Genomic DNA, 18,844 nt, shown 5'->3' with positions numbered 1-18,844 from the left:
GACATTCATTCTCTCCTCAGATCCTAGCTAGGTACACAGAGTATGCAGTGGTGGGATTCAAATAATTTAACAACTGGTTGCCTACAAGCATCATTTTAAGAACCGGTTCTGCGAACCTGCTGAATCCTACCACTGAGAGTATGCCATTAACAAGGCCCCTGCCACTTAAACTTAGTGGCACAAAAAGAAGCTCTTACATGGAAAGGAATACTAACAAGCATATTCCAGCTTTACTGCCTCCAGTAGGAGGCAGCTCTGAACATCCACATGCAGAGTACTACCTTTTGAATACCTGTGCAGATGCTGCCATTGTAAGCATTCTGTTTCAAACAGAAACCAATACAGCCTATTTGGCTGCACAGGAGCAAAGGTATTTGTAAAGCAAACAATGTTGACACAAAACTTGTTAGTGATATCTCTTCCTAGGTTAGCTAGTCACCTGCCTTTCAATCCAGCTTAAAGGAGCACTCTAAGGCCTGCTTCATAATGCAACTGTTATTTAATAGAAGGTCTTAGCCAAACAACTGCCAGCACAAGGCCCCGACATAGCATTTCTCCCTTGTTCAGCTGGCCCATTTGAATCCCAGAGAGATACCTGAGAATCATAGAATTCACCCAAATGGACACATTTTTTCTGACAAAGAGCTAGTGCCTCCAGGCATCATTACTGTAGAAGAAAGGGAAGGAAGAAATTTGCACATTTTTCCGAGCAAGTGGATACAACCCACTATTATTAAAACCTTAAATAAGCAATTCAAATTACAAATGAGAAGTCTGCAAAAAGCACGCCAAAGTGACCTTGAGACTGGACTCTCTGAAGACCATAGTCAGAAGTCAATAGAAGTAGAATAAATGAGGGGAAGAGATACAATAAAAAAAACACACACATACTCCCAGGATTTGATCTCTGTTAAAAGATCGTGGGTAGTGGGTCCTCTTATCCAAGAACTTGTAAAAGATAGAATTTGAGTATTCACTTTGACTTCTTAAAATTAGAACTGAATAAAAGTGAAAATAGTCTTGGAGATGGGGGTAGCTTCCCCGTTGCTGTTACAGGGGCCAATACAGCACAGCAGCAGGGATGATTTCACATGGCAGGCTTCTTTGCCGTTTTCCTGTTCCAGTCTTGCAGCAGCCAAGCCATACAGAGCTTTTTCAGCTTAAAAAAATAACAGCAATCCAATGCCATGTCAGTATCATGTTATAACAAAGTGTGTATCAGGTTCTCAGAATTCTGTGTAAAAAAAAAAGTCTGTAGCACTACAGACTTGTTTTAAAAACATGAAAGCTGGGGATTCAAATACACACATCGTTAGAGTGGCATTTACTTGCCAATGTCTAGAAGAGATGCTGCCCAGTAGGGAGAAAATGGCTATTGCCGGGCTAGGGAAAATGGATGCCACAAGGACAGGGAAAATCCAAGCTTTTACCACCCACATGGCAGCCATCCAGGTTTTGCTATGATCTTCCCCAAATTTTGCAGCGCAGCAGGTTTGAGAAAGTTCAAAGAAGAGCTGGGGGAAACATGAATGTGTTTGAATGCACCACAGGACTGTTGGGTAGCTGGGGGGAAAAAACTGCTTCCCAACAGCACTAAACACAAGGCACATAACCTATTTGTAAACAGCTATTAATATAGGATTGTCTCGCACATCTTTGATATCTGAATTAATAAACAAGACACCAGTAGCTGCTAGTTCATCAGAACAGCCTCCTATATGCCTAACGGATAAGTGAAATTTTCACCACCCACTGTAGCAGGGGTTTCATACTGATGTGAAAAAGACACCATTTTATTACTACCTCCACATGGGAGCCTCCTTCCTGAGGGGAGCAATATTGACCTGCTCCAACAAGAACAAGCAGTCCTGTGTCTTCGGAGAAACCAGTGGTTTTACTGTGACTTAAGAGCAAGATACATGAGTAACATAACAGAAGCCATTGGGAGAGCATGCTCACCACCTCATCATGCAGCTGACCTTAAAGTCACTTTTCTCCAACAAAAAGACTTCCAAGGCGTGGATGATCTGGCATAAAGTCTCTCAGCAAATGTAATGGTAGTCATTGCAGGCTTGGTGATTGGAGGGATCTTTCTTGTTATAGAAAGAATTATCTCATTATAGAAATAATTCTTTACATCTTAAATTAATGTAGCAAAAAACAAACAAAAAAGAAGTAACATTTGTAGTGATTGCTCCAAGCCATGCTCCCATGAGTACAGAGTTTTTACCACCATTATTATTTTAGACCATGAAGGAAAGATTATGGCTGGTTGGCACCAATGACTAAAATCCTATAAGCAGGAATATGGCTGGTTGGCACCAATGACTAAAATCCTATAAGCAAGTGTCTGACTTGCACTCCTCACAATGGGTATGACAAAAGGATAGGGAGAGGAAGTGTGAAAGATGAACTTATTTTTTATATACAATTACACACTGGCCCCAAAAGAGAACAAGAAGACCAGGCTGATTGATGGCTCTTGTTTGGCTCAGGTAATATACCTGAAGTACCAGCTATTCAATTTCTGAAACTAACAAGATCTGAGTCCAGTTTCTACTAGACTTAAGCATCACCTCACTTTGACATTTTGTGGTTGGCTATGCCTCCTGTGGCAGCATTTTCCTGGCTGCACTCACCACCCTATGGCAGAATTCCAACGGTGCTCACAGGCTCAAAAATGCTAGGGCTCTCTGCCATAGAACATAATGGTTTTTTTTTTAATTTCAGGAAGCACAGCTCCCCTGTTGATATTCTAATCAATATCTGAGAGGATAACAAATTTCCAAGGCTATTTTACAAAAAAAGAAAGTTTTAATATACAGGTTAATTTACGAGGGTCCTTCAAAGGAAAAAGAAGAACATTAGGAGCCTTCCACAGGCATCTCTGTGTTGCCCGCTGCTGTCTTCTTCAGTGGAATAATGCAGATGCTATTCTTAGCCTCTTTGATCCTCCACCAACGACCCAATCTGTAAGACAAATGCAAAGCAGAGATGCTACTCACCGTTGGAGCTAAATCATTAAGTGTGATCTACTGAACCTTTCTGGCCCTTTCTATGGTTTGACAAATAATTCACAACTCCCACACACAGCAAGAATGTTGTCAGCAATGCAGATTAATAAAACCAAGAGAACAATGGACTTGCAACAGACCATAATGCTTGGCAACAGTAAAGCAAGCGTTAGACTGAGAAGACTTTGATACTAACGTGCTTTGTTCAGCCAACCAAGAAAGAAAACCATTAGCTTCAAAACTTAAGGCTGTCCAAGTGTCTTGGCTCTTCATACCTCATCCGCATGCTATTCCTTGTTCCTCAGCATGTTCCCCCCATCCCATTCCCCAATAGCCTAAAAACATTAACAGAACAATTCTAAGAGCAGTTAGGCGCTTTTATGTCCACTGAAATCATGGGCTTTGAAGGATGTAACTCTGTTTAGAATTACAGTCACACAGGATTTAATGGCAATTTGTTTCTGCTGTTGCACAGCGAGGTCTCCAGTGATATAAATGAACACTGCCCATAATCACTTTAGTGTGCTAAACATGGAATGATCTTCATGTAGCTGGGGATGGGAGACAGAAGTGATCGCTTAATCATATCTATGGGCACATGAATGCTAAAGACTTTTGATAGGAATCACTATCTGGAGTTCTACTAAGATGATACGAATTTTGTGACAGAATCCAAATGTTTTCATCAAACCCAAGACCGTTTCAATCATTTAAGGTTGGTAGCTCATATACACCATAAGCTGCCACCTCAGAAACCAGGTACATGGCATAATAAAATGGAAAAGATACCTATGTTCTTGTCCAATTCCAGCAACTAGAAAATGTCCAGTGTTTGAGAATTTCAAACTATTAACAAAGCCAACCTGGGGAGAGGAAAAAACCAGACAAAGTCAGTCACTAGAAACTGTTCAGCAATTTAGCCACCAACACATGACACCACTGGAGTCCTTAGTCATCTGCATTTCCTTTGTCACTCTTAAGTTGCAAAAGCCGCACAACAGCATGGTGCCAGCTGAACCAGACCCTGAATGCCATCCAATTCAAAGTGTAAAAGTAATCCAACTGCTGATTGGATTTAAGGTGCATCTGAGATGCATGGAAATTCTTAACATATTCTAGGCTCCTTCATTTTTTTTTGTCCGAATGAGGTAATTACCTTTACTGCAGCTTTACATACATTCAAACTTCATCCTACCCTAGATTCCCCACAGACATTGTAAGCCATCATTTCTTTCCTCAAGATGGCCAAGCTACTGGTTTTCTACATTTTTCTACCGATGCAACCATTGCTACTGTCTGAAAACTGGTCTCACATTTGAAATTCTGATCAGTTTGATCTACTCCTGATGCATCTAGATAAGGACAGTTAGGGAACCAGTATTCAACAAACATAAAGAGGTGACATTTTTATTGCAGATTAGAAGTCCTGAGATTTTGGAAATTTTACCAGGAGACTGGTATAGTACAGAGTAGAATGACCATATTTTGGGTATCTGTAAAAACTAATCAGGAGAGGTGTGACTTACTTAACACAACAGCTAACATAGTTTTAATGCACTGCTTTGAGGAAAATGCACCTGCACAAAAATAAGCATTTATATTGTATGTTACAGCAGTGAAAGGGTCAGGGTAGAGTCTGGAACATGCAGGTTGAAATCCCCATTCTGCCATGGGTGCTGGGTGAGTGATGTTGGGTCAAGTCACTCACTCTCAGCCTAATCTATCTATGTCCATGAAAAAGACATATTTCCATAAGGTGCCAATCTCCACCCATGTGCTTTTCTTACCAAGGGAATATCAAACAGTGGTTCCAGCTTCCGGAATCCCTCTCTACATTTCCACAACTTCACACTGGCACTGTGAGAACCTGGTTAAGAAAAAGTATATGAATGCTTGGTTTCCTATTTTGGACCCAAGCAGATTAAAGAAAAGAAACTTTCCTCTTAGGTGAGATGTAAGTTCTAGGTTGCAAATTAAACTTGTAATATGTCAGCCTGCTCACTTGAGGCAATGAAAAATGTGTTCCTAGATACAGCCTCACCCTGGTTTGGCATGTCTCATTTATTCCTGTGATCTGCTAGGTCACCTAGATATAATATGGTCAAGTCTGTCAGCTGTAGACTATAACGGGAAGTCTGAATCAGAATCTAATCCTAATTAAAATGCTATAATTTGGTCATCTCACACACAAAAAAAACCCTTGCCATAGATACAGCAACATTTGCTATTTACTTTAGCAAGACTTGCCCACAGACATCAGGATTTAAAGCCTACGGTTTTTCCAAAGCAACCAATTGCATCCACAGCCATTGCAAGCTGCAATATCAAACCATCTGCTGAGTGGCAGCCAAAAAGGTGAGAGACTTGCTGATTCATTAAAAAGTGTAACAAAGTCCCCCCCCACCCCGCCCCGCATCAGAACACCAATACAGCTAATTGGTGTGGTAACAGTAAAAGCATGAGGTAGATATTGCAGAACTTTTGGAGAATGTTTGCTGCTTAACAAGAATAAATAAATAAAATAAATAAATTCTGAAAACTTGTGAATATATCTCCAAATCAGCATCTGTTAGGTCAGCATTACCTCACAGACAAATCAGTGCAGAAGACAGTTTTACACAAATCTTATTTGCACAACCATGTGTTCCACAAGGATAGAATCATCCATGCCTAATTCCCATGACATGCCTAAAATAAAGGCCCATCCACCTCCCCTCCAGACTTCAACAGTAAAAGGACAAGACAAGAGTTTCACAGCATGAGGCACCTGTGGCTACAATGTCACTGTTGAGCAAGGCAGCAACAGAAGTGATCCAATATGGCTGATCCAGGCCTTGTGAACCGTGGAAACCGTGGGCCTTCTTCACTGTGCTTAATGGTTTCTTTTTTGAGAGCCCCCAGAGGGCTATTGACCTACAATAAAAGAAGAAAACAGGCGATTATAGCATACAAAAGAGCCAGTAAGCAAAAATATGGTGACAGAACCGGTTCAACTTTCCAGGCGCTACTCACCCATCATCTGCCCCAGACACCATATGCTCCTCATTGATCAGCTGAATACAGTCAATGGAACCCCTAATACAAAACAGCAGACCCACCACTGTTATTTATTTGCTTTCAAAAGAAGCAACCAGAATAATTTTGTAGCCAGTAGAAGATACTGGATAAATCATGGTTAATACATGCAAAGTTTAGGTAAATAACTTTAACCTAGTTTCAGAGGATAACCGCACCAGTCTGCAGTATAACAGCTAGGTTTGAGTTCAGTAGCACCTTAGATACCAACAATATTTTGGGGGTAGGAACTTTCAATACCATGTATAGATAAAGTGCTGACTAGCCACCTCTCAAACACGGGTCAGGATTTGGGGTGCACACAAAAACTCAGAGGTTAAAAAATTGGGTAAAATATTTTTAATGTTTATTGTGTACAGCACCTGCTCAATAAACAAAATAACAAAAAAATAGCTAAGGATTAAAATAATGATATAAAACATTGGTAGCGTAGCTTCGAAACAAAAAACGAGCAAAGAGAGACGAAAAGTATTGCTGATAAGAACTGGCCGGCAGCGTCTAACAGCTTCAAAATGCGTTCAGATAGCAGGTTGAAAAACAAAAGGTTATACTCAGACGCATGGAGAGAGTAATAAGAATGAGAGTAGAAGTGCTTCTTTGAATGTTGAAGGGCAATACAAAACTGCTGGTCTGGTGGCACAAACAGACCAATCACACTCTAACCCTAATTAATTGGTGCAAAGTCATTGTTGCTATCAGGTGCAAATACTTGAAAGGTGTTGTTGAAATCCTAACTACGAAGAAAATAATCCACAGCTGGGGTGTGACCTTTCGCTAAAACGGTTACAAAAAAGTTGGGAGAAAATTAAAGTAAAAAAGACAATTTCTCCACACTGGGTATCTGACACAGGGAGATTTGATTCTCAAAAGTTCATGCCCCAGAAACCTTGCCAGTCTCTAGCTTTAATTTAGTGTACATAAACATAGGACAAGAACAGATGTACATCTCACAACCATTTTTGCTGAAACAAGAGATTTCTTTACCTAAATTATTATGTGAAGAGTCACAAGAACACAAGTTTCATTGATCATCTTGATGGGAAGATCTGCCCATGAAGAAGTCCCAACTTATTAAGTGCCATCATCCGTGAGAACTAGACTAAGAACATCATTCTCTGCCACCACTGAGTTACACCACCCAGTTAACATGCACTGGATGCTATTTTGTTGTTGGGGATTTAAAGCGTACTCCTAAACAGTGATAACCTTCTTCTAAGCCTAACTGACGTAGAAGGTTATAATCCTGTTTAGGATGTAACTGTGTTGTTCAAAACCAGAAAACTCATGGAAGTCAGATGCCTCAGATGATGCCTTCATTTAAACCTTAGCATCAGAGCTCCAATTTAACAATCCAATCACTAAATTGTGGATAAAAATCACTGCTCCTGCCTCTAGGTTTATAGGGATTAGAAGAAGATGCAAGATCAAAGGATGACTTCTAAAGAAAATTTAAACAGTTAAATGACGTGGCTTCCTTCTCCAGCACAGAATCTAGTCTCCAAGAGCCAACAGCAAATATATTTAGCAAATGATTGCAGAGCAGCAGCAAAAAATGTGGCAGAGGCTGGTAAGATAAGCTTGTTGTGCTGCAAGTATACAGTCTCACTTCCTATTCTGTACAGCCTCTGTGTAAAGAAATTCCTGGGCAGAGATTGCTCTTGTACTTACTGGTGCCCATAGAACACAAGTTGGGATTCCTCAGGGATCTTCCAGACTCTGACAGTGTTATCCCTTCCCCCTGACGTGACACAGCACTCCCGGCTCAGGCTGTCCAGACCTGTGATCACATCCTGATGGCCAAACCTGAAAAGTAACAGAGTAGAGGAGATTCCATGTTGAGCTGCATGCATTCAAAAGACCAGCATTTCTTCTGGAAACATTTTGAGCATTTCCTGGCTTAGAGCTTGACACCCACAAATCCTCAGTTGTAAGAACGAAGATAGTTTGCTTTATTTGGCCAAATTAGTAACTGGCCCTCAGAAAACAAAAGGTTTGCCTGAGGGCTTGCACATTCAATAGCAGTCCAGGCTTCAACACTTTTCACATTTCTGAAAGAAAACAGTACCAATGCACCCACCACAAAATAGAGTGAGATAAAAGCATCCAAGGATCTTTGTGCATCCCTTACAAGTTTGCTTCTGAGAGACAATGATCTCCATCAGGAGAAAAGGCCAGTAGTTGAGGACAGGCTGGTTGTATTAACACATTTTTGTCTTGGTATAGATAATTACAGCTGATGAAATCAACGGTCTTCAAAACCAATCAAGCAGATTCTTTGCTTCCCATTCAGTCTTTGCATCTCAATAAGCAAAGGTCACACTATAAAATCATTAGGAAGAGAATTCTAATGCAAGCACTTTATATAATTGTGCACAGTGCAATAGCCAAACAAACATACTTTGGCACAGGAGCCGTAAAGAACAACATGGATTATGGAGGTCTACCTACCGCGTCCTCAGGAGCATTACCATATCCTGCAGAGGGATATGTGACATTTACAGTTCCAAGATATGCCAAGTACGTTCCTTAGTGTTGCAATGTACATACCCAGAATGCATGCAACTTACAAAGTTTCCACATAGGCATTCTCTGCCACATTCCACACTTTGACTGATCGATCATGTGAGGCGCTGTACAATTGGTGTGTCCCTTTTCGGAAAGACAGGCCCTGAATAAAGAACAGAAACAGACTTAGGATAGAAAGAAGACTGTGGAATGAAGAATCTTTAGCGGAAGAGGCAGACTTGTGGACTGTGGCTTGGTGCTCTGCCACAACCTCTGAACTATCTCTGTGTTTGGCCTACGCCACATTCACATCCATACTACTGCTATCAGAGCAACACAGATAAATCACAGGAGGAGGGGGGAGCTTATGGTCCTTCAAGAATCCTATGGCATTTAATTATACAAGAAAGGCTGAAGAATATTGTTTTGCATTAGAAGTGCTTTACAATACTTTTTAAAATTAATCTTTGATTTCTTCCTCTGTATCTACTACCATCTTTGATTCTTATGGCCATTTCTGTTTGGCAATTCCTAGTTCTGGTAATAATACTTTGCTTTTTGGTGTCAACCCAAAACATCTCTTTCCCCGCAGGATTTTATTTAAGGTTTTTATCTTAACAGCTTTTTATTGATCTGCTTCTACTTTATGAACCATTTTTAGGCTGTCCAATGGCTTGTTTTTTTAATACTGTGACACTGGATTAATTTCTTTAATTGAACAAGACACTGAAGAGGGGGCACAGAAAAATCCTAAATAAAGAAATCAATACATTCTCAGGAAAAACCTCAGATGCTAACAACTCTGCACAGATGTAACAAATATCCATTCCCATATTTTGATCTGGCCTTCCAGAATAGAATGAGGTAATTCACACCAAAAACATTTTACCTATCAAATCAGTACAACTGCAATAGCCCTGATTTTATTAACCAGAGTGGAGTCTAGTGAAGATTACAGACGACTGAGCAGACCAGGATATTTCTACCAGGATATTTCCAGGTTTATGTGAAATTGTTCATATAATACTTCCTTCATATCAGGAAATAGCATTCAATGGTCCTTTAAAAAGCCACGCTGCTGTCAAAAGCTGCAAGCACCAGATCTACAATATAACTCTTTCTGCCAAGCTCAAATCACTCACCGACACAGCATCACGATGACCCGTGAACTTATACAGGTGCTGGCAGGTTGCTGCTTCCCAGATCATAATGAGTTTGTTCTTATCTCCTGTAGCCTAGACAAGAGAAGTCACTTGTCAAACACCCACAGTAGCAAAATCATCAGGAGATTCGGTCAAGGACAGTTCATGCAGAGGAATGGACGGTCTTTTCCACCATCACTTAGTGCCTTCCAATCGAGAGACTGTTGGTACCCAGCTATGCGGCAACCCAGGGCAGTGGCAGAAGCTCTGCTTTGTGTTCTGTTATTAGGATGTGGCGAGGCGGCTTGTTTCTCAGAATGGGAGAAGGGCAGGCTCTCTTACCAGATATTTACCGTCCGAGGAGATAGCCATGGACATGATGTGTGCTGTATGGCCATGACTTTCTTCGGTCACCTTCTTCCCTCCATGGATCACATGCAGCTTCCTCCCGTTCTCCACGTCCCCTAAGATGCAAGGTTCTACTTAACTCTTAGCTGGACAAAGCCCCAAATCACATCGGTTTTCAACCACTTCCATAGGTGCTTGGGAATCTCTCCTTGCTCCATCAACCCAGAGCTTTCTGCAAACCAGACTTGCTGCACCAGAAGCCATGGCACGTGGGAGCCTAGTCTCTCTCTCCTAATGTGATCTGTATCCCAGATAAAAAGGGGGGGGTGGGATGGGGGCCTAGGTTTGCCCATCTGAGTTCCTTAGAGAGAATGGTGTGGGATAAAACTGCAGTAGGAAAGCACATGTGTGGTGTTCCTTTTAGCAGAGATCAAAGAGCAACTTCCAGGCTGAGATTAAAGCTTAAAACATAAAAAACACATCCCCCAATGTTGACAGCTATACAGGAAAAAAAATTTGGGCAGAGGTCAAAATGTCCTTTAGACAGATCACAACTGTTCACAGGTAACACAAAAACTTCAGTGAACATGGTAATCCTGAACAGAATTACACCAGCCTAAGCCCAATAAAGTAAAAAGACTTACACCGGTGCCACTCTGCAAAGGACTGCAACAGGCACCTAGCAATGCAACGAAACTATCTGTCAGATTAATTGGTCAGGACTTAGCAGAACGAGCACAATTTCCAGGGCTGAGAATACAAAATGCACCATAAAGGTGAAGCATAACTGTTGTGTGTGTATTTCTTTAATTGAGAGGTAAGTCACGTAAGAAGAGAGAGAAAGATGATTGGTTGGCAATTAGAGAGAATAGAGGGGTGGAGCTTGGGTAAAGACAACTCTCAAGCAGCGGGAGTCTGAAAGTTAGCGGGAGAAAAATGGTTGAGGGAGAAAAGAAGTGGCCTGACAGCAATATGAAGTTAATAGTTTAGACAATCTGGAGAGTAGATTTCTGTTTGAGCCCTACCCCACATTACATAAAGCCTAAAACCATCCAAAGGGAAAGTAGCATACATGTAGAAGACTTCGGGGAACAAAAAAGGGAGCGTCAAATACCTATTTGGTCATCGTAGTATAAGAATGAAATAAAGTGGCCCCTTCTGCACACACAAAATAATGCGTTTTCAAACCACTTTCACAACTGTTTGCAAGTGGATTTTGCCATTCTGCACAGCTTCAAAGAGAACTGAAAGCAGTTTGAAAGTGCATTATTCTGCATGTGCGGAATGAGCCAAAGTGAGGCTGACAGAAACCTTAGTTGAAGGAGACAGTGGGAGAATAGAGATAAGTAAAGTGAAAGGGGATTACCTCAACCGGAAGTAACAGACAAACATTGTTCTATTCGCTTTAGAAATAAGAACTATAACCTCATGTGATCATTACTTGTTTTAAAGGAAAAAAATAAAATTTTAATTGATGGAAGTTAACTTGGAAACATGTGATAGAGAAACTTACAAGTGGTTTCGCCTCAGGGCCACATAGACTTACGAAGGTGCTTTAGAGTTCAGACACTTTATTTTGGTAGAAGTTATAAGTAAAATGTTTGGAATTAAATTCCTGGTGGTAGCATTAAATTCCTTGAAAGGTAAAAAGGGAAAAAGTGTTCTCTCTCCAACCATGACCACAAAGGAAGAAGAGAGGATTTGTCACACCAAGGCAGAAAGTGCTCAGAATAAAAGAACTAGATAAAAAAGAGAGTGGGGAGAGAACAGAACTGAGAAAGTGTAAAGATAGATAAGGTGACCAAGTTAGGCTATATTTTGCTGATGTTACTAAGTGTGCACCCTTCACTTCCCCATACAGACAAAAAGCAGTATCTTAGTATCAGGTATGTTTTTATTAGCTGAGCCTATCACCCCCAAGGGTGGGACCAAAAGAATGTGTTTTCTCTCTCTGGCCTCTTCTTCCACTCAGCTAATACTATCCTTAGAAAGAAGTTGTCCCCTTTTGTAGAAGACAAGACTCACATTTGATGATGGAGCAGTCTTTGGCAGCAGAAAAGATGTATTTATCATCTGGTGATATGACTAGACAAGTGATGGGCAGGCGGTGTCCTTGCAGAACCTGGATGTCAGCTTGGTTTGGAAGCTGCAGCTGTTCAGAGAACCAATTAAATCAGCATTCATACCCAAGCATCAGTGGTAACTCTGCAATGAGAGCCTGCCATGTTCACAGCAGCGCTGAATATTACAATTACCAGACTTCTAGTAATAGTGGCTCTTGTGGATACAGCATCCTAGTTAATAATGTTGTAACTGCCTCAGTAAAAACACAATTAACTAGGTATAGCGCCCCCCCCCCCCCCGTGAAAGCCCCAGGCCATACTACCCCATGGGTGACCTCATCATGACATTTACCAGGCAGACTGTTTATGGGGTGGTTTGCCATTGCCTTCCCCATGGGGTGACATCACATATCATCCACATCGCTATCAATAAAAGGCTTGTCAAAGTAGCCAAGTCTTCCAAGCCTTTCTAAAGGCTGAAAGAGTCAGGATTTTTTTGTGGGGGGACATGTTTTTTCATAACTTTAGGACAAACACATATACACCCAAACATGCTGCCTGATGAAAGAAATTGATAAAAGGCATTATTGAGCAGACTCAATACTGAAAAAAGTGGTTCTTCAGAATTGTGGCTCCAGCTTGTGAATGTTTGAAAGATAATAAGCAACATCTTGTACTGAGCCTAGAAACAAACTGAAAGCCAATCAAGTTCAAATGGTTCAGATTTGGTACTATATATAGTAACTTGCAGCATCTAATGATTCTGCAAGATGAGTACGGGTAATTCACCCCTTGGAATCAATAACAAATAATTCAAACACCACCAAAATAATTCATTATTCTGCATGATATAACCCAAAAAATATATATGTTATGTTGGATGGTTTGAAGTTCTGCCCACCAGGAGCCTCAGCCAATCATTTTTAAAAAGGGAAGTGGGATGTTGAAAGGAGGGGGGAAAGGAGAAGTTTGGCAGTTTAACTGCTGGCCAATTGACAGAATTGGAGCTTATTGGATTTTGGTGGGAGAGAGGTTAGGAGCTCTGATGGTTAGGAGTCCATTAGGGGCTTTGGTTATTTTCAAGAGAGGTAGGGCTTTGATGCCATTCCTGTCAGTTAAATGTCTTTCTGTTCCATGCTATAAGTATGAATCAGGCAACCTGCATTTAACTATTGCGTATGCACAGGCCCCAGTTCTCCAGTAACATTGTTACTGTAATACTCAGAGGGCTAGAGAAAATGAAAACAAACAACTGAGTCACTCCAACCACTGAAATAAGCCTGTTTCTTAGTTGTTTTCATCCAGTCCACAGTGTGCTTCCTTCAAGCCTATAATCTCCTCATAATAGGCCAAATGTGGCACTTTCATTTACAGACTATGCAGCACCAAAGCCTCAATTGTAAAAAATAAATGATTAATACAAACAAAAATGATTGTAGGGTGTGAAATTCATGCACGTAGTTACTAGTTAGGAGATGGGGTGTTGTCACACTCTCTAGTATCAAGTCACATGACTTTTTCCATTCCCATACTATAATGGACTAAAAAGGAAATACAGACAGCTACGAATACACAGACCAGGCCAGAAATGTTAACATGGAACATCAACCTTCCCAACTATTCAAATTATTGGAAATATAAGCATTTAAGATTTTGTTACTAAACAAAAGCCACGTCTTTTCCATCAAACCAGATTTTTTAAATGCCCAGTAAGAAGGGAGAACAAAGAGGATAAAACCAAGTTTAAGAAATCTCAAGCAGAAAAACACAGCTATTTTCTCCATCAATCTTCTGCTTCAAGAAAAAGCAAGAACTTCTCTCTAGTACTGCAGGGAAGTGACTTCTACTTACACTTTTGGCTATTTGTCGCTGTAATTTCCCTTTCTGCTCAAGCTGCAGGAGAAAGATGAAATAAAAATTAATGTGACCAAAGCATAGGGAAAATACCTTCACAGAACTAATCACTTATAGACTGCTAAGGGTGATCAAAATCTTTCTCATCTGTTACAAAGCAAAGACTTAATTTGTTAGATCTCATGATAATTTTTTTTGCCAAGGTGCAAAGAAGTAAGGCATCCAATGAACCCTGCAGCTACACTGAATACTGGAAGCTCAAAACTTTGGAATATTGAAAACTGAAGAACTTGCATATTTTTATTAGCACTGATTTTCTAATGCCTAGAACTGTACCTGGAAATGCTACAAAGCAGAAGACATTGCGCAATTTAGCCATTAAGAAATATGCTATGATTTAACAGATCCCTCAGTTCAATTCTCATTTCGATCAAACACGGTCAGTGGCCTTAGCCAAGTCATCTCCTCTCCATTTCAGGCCTTAAACTCAGCCCTCATCTGCAATATGGAGATAACACTGGCTTACCTTGCAGAGTAAATTAAGCTCTGAACACTGAAAGCATTATATAAATTCAATCTATGTACTAATGGTGAAGATGGATGCATAAATCTGAGAACACTTAAATCTGGTGACTGAAACTGTGAATAGGCAAGACAGATCTTTCTATAAACTTGAAAAGGGCCCCAGGTTTGCAGAAAAATCTGAAATTATAAATCTGTATTATAATGGAGACAATGGAAATCAGAAGGTTGAAATCATGTAATAATGTCTGACCACATGCTTTGCATCCAGAAAATTCATCTGATCCCTTCAGTTTCTAAAAGGATATCTGCTATGTGCACTGGCATTCTTTTCTACCTGCAATCTCAAAGAACTATTTTCAGTCACAGTAGACCATACTGAGCAAGATGCATCTATGTTCTGATTTGGGTAAGGATAGCTTCACGTGTTCAACAAATATTCAGACTAGATAAAAATGCTATGCATTCACAAGCCTTTGGCTAGGATAGCATTCTTAAATCTTGTTGAGTCTGTGGACTGCAGGAAACCATGGCACTCAGAGATGCCATGATGAAGATTACTGGGCTAGAATGTTGTCCTTGCCTGTACGTAAGTCAGGAGCACTTCTGTGATTCGTTTACAGCAATGGTGGCGAACCTATGGCACGGGTGCCAGAGGTGAAACTCAGAGCCCTCTCTGTGGACACGTGCAAACAGTCTCCCCACCCCCCCACCCCCACATCTAGTCTGGCCTAGGCTGCTGGGCTCGATTATTAGCATTAAACCTAAGACCTAGTTTTGGGGAAGCAGTGTAGGTAACCCTGTTAAGCACTGCTAAACGCCACTGATTTTCATACGAAGAACTAAAGTGTGATCCTTTACCTGGGAGTAAGCTCGGTTGCTGGCAATGGGGCTTGCTTCTGAATAAACCCTCCTAGGGTCGTGATTCACCCGTTGGAAGAGTTGTACAGTTGCTTCAAAGCAAAGCCACTGACTACCACCAAGCTTACTCCCGAGTAACGCACACCTCTGAGCCAACCGTTTTTCCTAAACAAAAACCTCAATATTCAGGTTAAATTGCCGTGTTGGCACTTTGTGATAAATAAGCGGGTTTTGGGTTGCAATTTGGGCACTCGGTCTCGAAAAGGTTCGCCATCACTGGTTTACAGGAATACCACAACAGAATAGGAAGGTACACTTGGTGCTTCAGGTTTGTCAGAATGCTCAGATCTCAAGGTGAATCTGAATTCTATTCAAGGATCCAGATGCTATCACTTCACACACTCATGTGATTAAAATAACAATGGAATGCTTAACTCAAGCAAGGATCTCTTAGCTATACAATGCAAGGAGAATAATGTCCTGCTTTCACTTGCACTTTGTTCCTGGAAACTAAGTCTGGCCAGGCAAAAAGAACTGCTTGTTCTGTCTATTTACAAAGAGCCCCTTGGTCCTACATGTTTAAGACTTGCTTTTCTCATAAGCCTTGTTCATACAGCAACAAAAGCTGAGCTCACTTAGTCCTTGTACGGTAGGAATTTCTGTTTATCCCACTAATGAGATTTATTATCCTTTTAAAGGAAAAATCAGAAGATTGGTCCTCTGCTTGCTGATGCCCCCATCATGAGTGAGAAGTTCAGGGCAGTTCTTCAATCCCTCCCCAAGTATCCTACTCACCACATCTTCCTTCAGTCGACCAGCAACCAGATCCCTTTCTAAGGCCTCTTCTTCTGCTTTTTCCTCTTCTGCCCAAGCCAAAAAATGATCATACATGAGGAACATGGCTCAGGAAGGGAGGTTGGGGCAGTGATGGATGCATAAATGCAGATTCTGCTAGTCACATACCCGACTACTCTCCCCCACATACACACAGATACTCAGTCACCAAGATACATCAGTTAACACACTAGTAGTCAATTTACACATTACAAATATTGGTTTGTCATTTGAAGATGTTGCGTATGTCAGTTTCTTGCTCATGTCCATGTTAGTGCATGTAGGCACAAAACAACTGCTTTTAGATTTGTTTGTGCAAGCTTGTGAGCTTAATTTCAACATTTATGAAATGTTCAGGAAAGTTTCATAAGAAACAATATTTAGGAGCTGTTTCCTTTTCCAGTACATATTATGAGCATTCCTAAAAAGTACTTTTCTACCTGTATACTTGAGAGTTTGGTGTTTAATACCAGTATCAGGTATAGCTCATCTGTACATAATATGCTTTCAACATACAAAATCCCAGGTTCATTCTAGCTGAAAACATAGGCTGAAAAGGACCCATCTCTAACTAACTTTGAAAAGTCACTATCAATCAGTGTTGACAATACTGAGCTAGATATAGCAGTGGTCTAACTTGGTACAAGCAAATGTCCATACATGCTTATTCATATTCAAGGGCTTGATTTCCAGTCAATTAAGCGGCTATTTTTAAAAATTGTCTGGCTGCCCAATCATATTAAGCTGAAGCCCACCCTTCACCTTGCTGTCGAAGTTGCTCCAGGTATAATTTTGCTAATCTCAATTTCTTCTCTTGTGGTGTCTCTTCAATCTCCTCTTCTGCTTCATTGTTCTTTTTCTTTGCAGGGCTATGAGAGGACAGCACAGAGAAGGAGACAATAATCTACATGGAAGAATCTCACCCCCCTCCCCCGTTGATAACTATCCATCAGCATCACAGAACATGAAACAAAATGTATCTGGAATGAAAGCACAGTTGTATGCCTTCTTAAAAATACCCTTACGCATAATATGGGAGCTTAGAATAATAGAAATCACACATCTTTATATGACAGGTAAGAACTAACGGAACACTCTTCTTTGCTAAATAAAAATGTAGCAAAAATATAAGGACTCAGAAAGAACCTCAGCTGCTTTTCTGAAATAGAGGGGAGCAGAATATCTCTATATGTTGTTATAGCTACTTGAAGTGGCCTACGTATCTATTACGTAGGTCTACGTATCTAATACACAGATTGCATACATATTACTGCCCAAACTCTTTCACATATATACCAACAGGAAAGTCATATAAGATTTTGTTTTTCTGAAGTTACAACTCTGTTTAAGAACATATAACAACTGTCCTGGGCACACCATTACCTATCTGGCTCAGAGTCACTGGAGATCTCCTCATTCAGTTTGGAGCCACCTTTCTGCCAGGATTTCTCCTCCGCCACTAGAAACTGAAAATAAGAATTGCTTTCAAAACATAGCTGTAATTCTGATAGATAAAATTATTACTCAAGACCATAATATTCTTCCTGTAGTACTACAGAAAAGTAGGGAAATAGCAAATAATAAATCAATTGAAAACTTGGGAACTCCTGCAGTCAAAACTATTTTTACCCAAAGAAGAATCTTTGTCAACAATTCTCCCAAACAGACCATGTCCAACTATTTATGCAGACGGCACAAACTACAACATTGTAACTCATATCAATTTGCCTTTCTAAGGTTCTCAGATGATCTGAAATTATCCTTACTCCTTCCTTAAGCAATCACTGAAGTCGACAAGACCGACATCATTCTACATACAAGCAAGATAACTTCCCAAGGCTACCCTGCTAAGCATGTTAATCAAGGAATAGGTCAGCACACCAAGCTTCTGGCCAACAATTTATCACGCCACCCACACAATACGTCGATTACATTTTTAACCCACTCTTCTATCAGTGCGTCTGAAATACACAGATCTCCCTTTACTGCCCGCTGCCATCCAGATTAGACAGAACTACTTGTTGGATTAAATGACCCCAACTAAATCACCAGGACCGCGGACCCTTCCTTCGCGTAGTCCTGCATGGCCAGATCAACCCCAGAGGACCACGATCCCAGCCGCCTCTCCTTTCCTTTCCCCACTATCTCCCTTGCTAACCTTTCGCCTCTTGCCGCCGGCCCCTCCAGCAGCTGCAGAAGAAACATCTCGCAGCCTTTGCTTTTTTCTGTTCATGCCCGCAGCCGCCATGCTACCGGAGGGACACTTCCTGCACGTGGCTCTCTGAACCTATTCCCCAGGCCTTTCCCAAAAGACAGAAGCAACGCCAGCCTCCTCCCATTGGCTGAAAATCTTCTGAGAAACCCCGCCTCCTTCGGAAGTGGGGGGGTGTTCTTCTGGAGAAGTCGCGACTTTATTCTCCTTGGTCTATAGTTGGATAAACTCCTCCTCTTCCATTCTCTCATTGGTCCTCTCAAGGCTTAGGCCCACCAATATTGGGCATGCGCATTGTATTGGGGGAAACCGAGAAGCGAAGCAGGCGCTCCTGTAGTGTGGTTTGCATACCAGTTGGGGGCAGCCTCGAGTAGGAGCTGCAATCGGCTCAACTTCCCTGCGGAGCGCCGTGTT

The 18,844-nt window shown here is 41.0% G+C and overlaps 1 protein-coding gene across 1 annotated transcript; it reads right to left on the bottom strand.

Annotated features, from left to right (window-relative positions):
- Positions 1 to 480: 480 nt before the first annotated feature.
- Positions 481 to 18,545, bottom strand: RRP9 (ribosomal RNA processing 9, U3 small nucleolar RNA binding protein). Its single transcript, XM_048490819.1, has 15 exons — positions 18,377 to 18,545; positions 17,602 to 17,684; positions 16,981 to 17,087; positions 16,180 to 16,247; positions 13,999 to 14,040; positions 12,110 to 12,236; positions 10,079 to 10,200; positions 9,737 to 9,829; positions 8,657 to 8,757; positions 7,758 to 7,892; positions 6,027 to 6,089; positions 5,782 to 5,927; positions 4,802 to 4,881; positions 3,804 to 3,877; positions 481 to 2,970 (listed from the first exon to the last, which is right to left on the bottom strand). The coding sequence occupies exons 1-15, from the start codon at positions 18,464 to 18,466 to the stop codon at positions 2,865 to 2,867; spliced, it is 1,437 nt and encodes a 478-aa protein (XP_048346776.1). The 5' UTR covers positions 18,467 to 18,545; the 3' UTR covers positions 481 to 2,864.
- Positions 18,546 to 18,844: the final 299 nt, after the last annotated feature.

Source organism: Sphaerodactylus townsendi, linkage group LG03 (genome assembly GCF_021028975.2).
Source record: "Sphaerodactylus townsendi isolate TG3544 linkage group LG03, MPM_Stown_v2.3, whole genome shotgun sequence".
Taxonomy (NCBI): Eukaryota; Metazoa; Chordata; class Lepidosauria; order Squamata; family Sphaerodactylidae; genus Sphaerodactylus; species Sphaerodactylus townsendi.
Note: the sequence above shows the minus strand (reverse complement) of the source record. Positions and strands in the feature narration are given on the sequence as shown.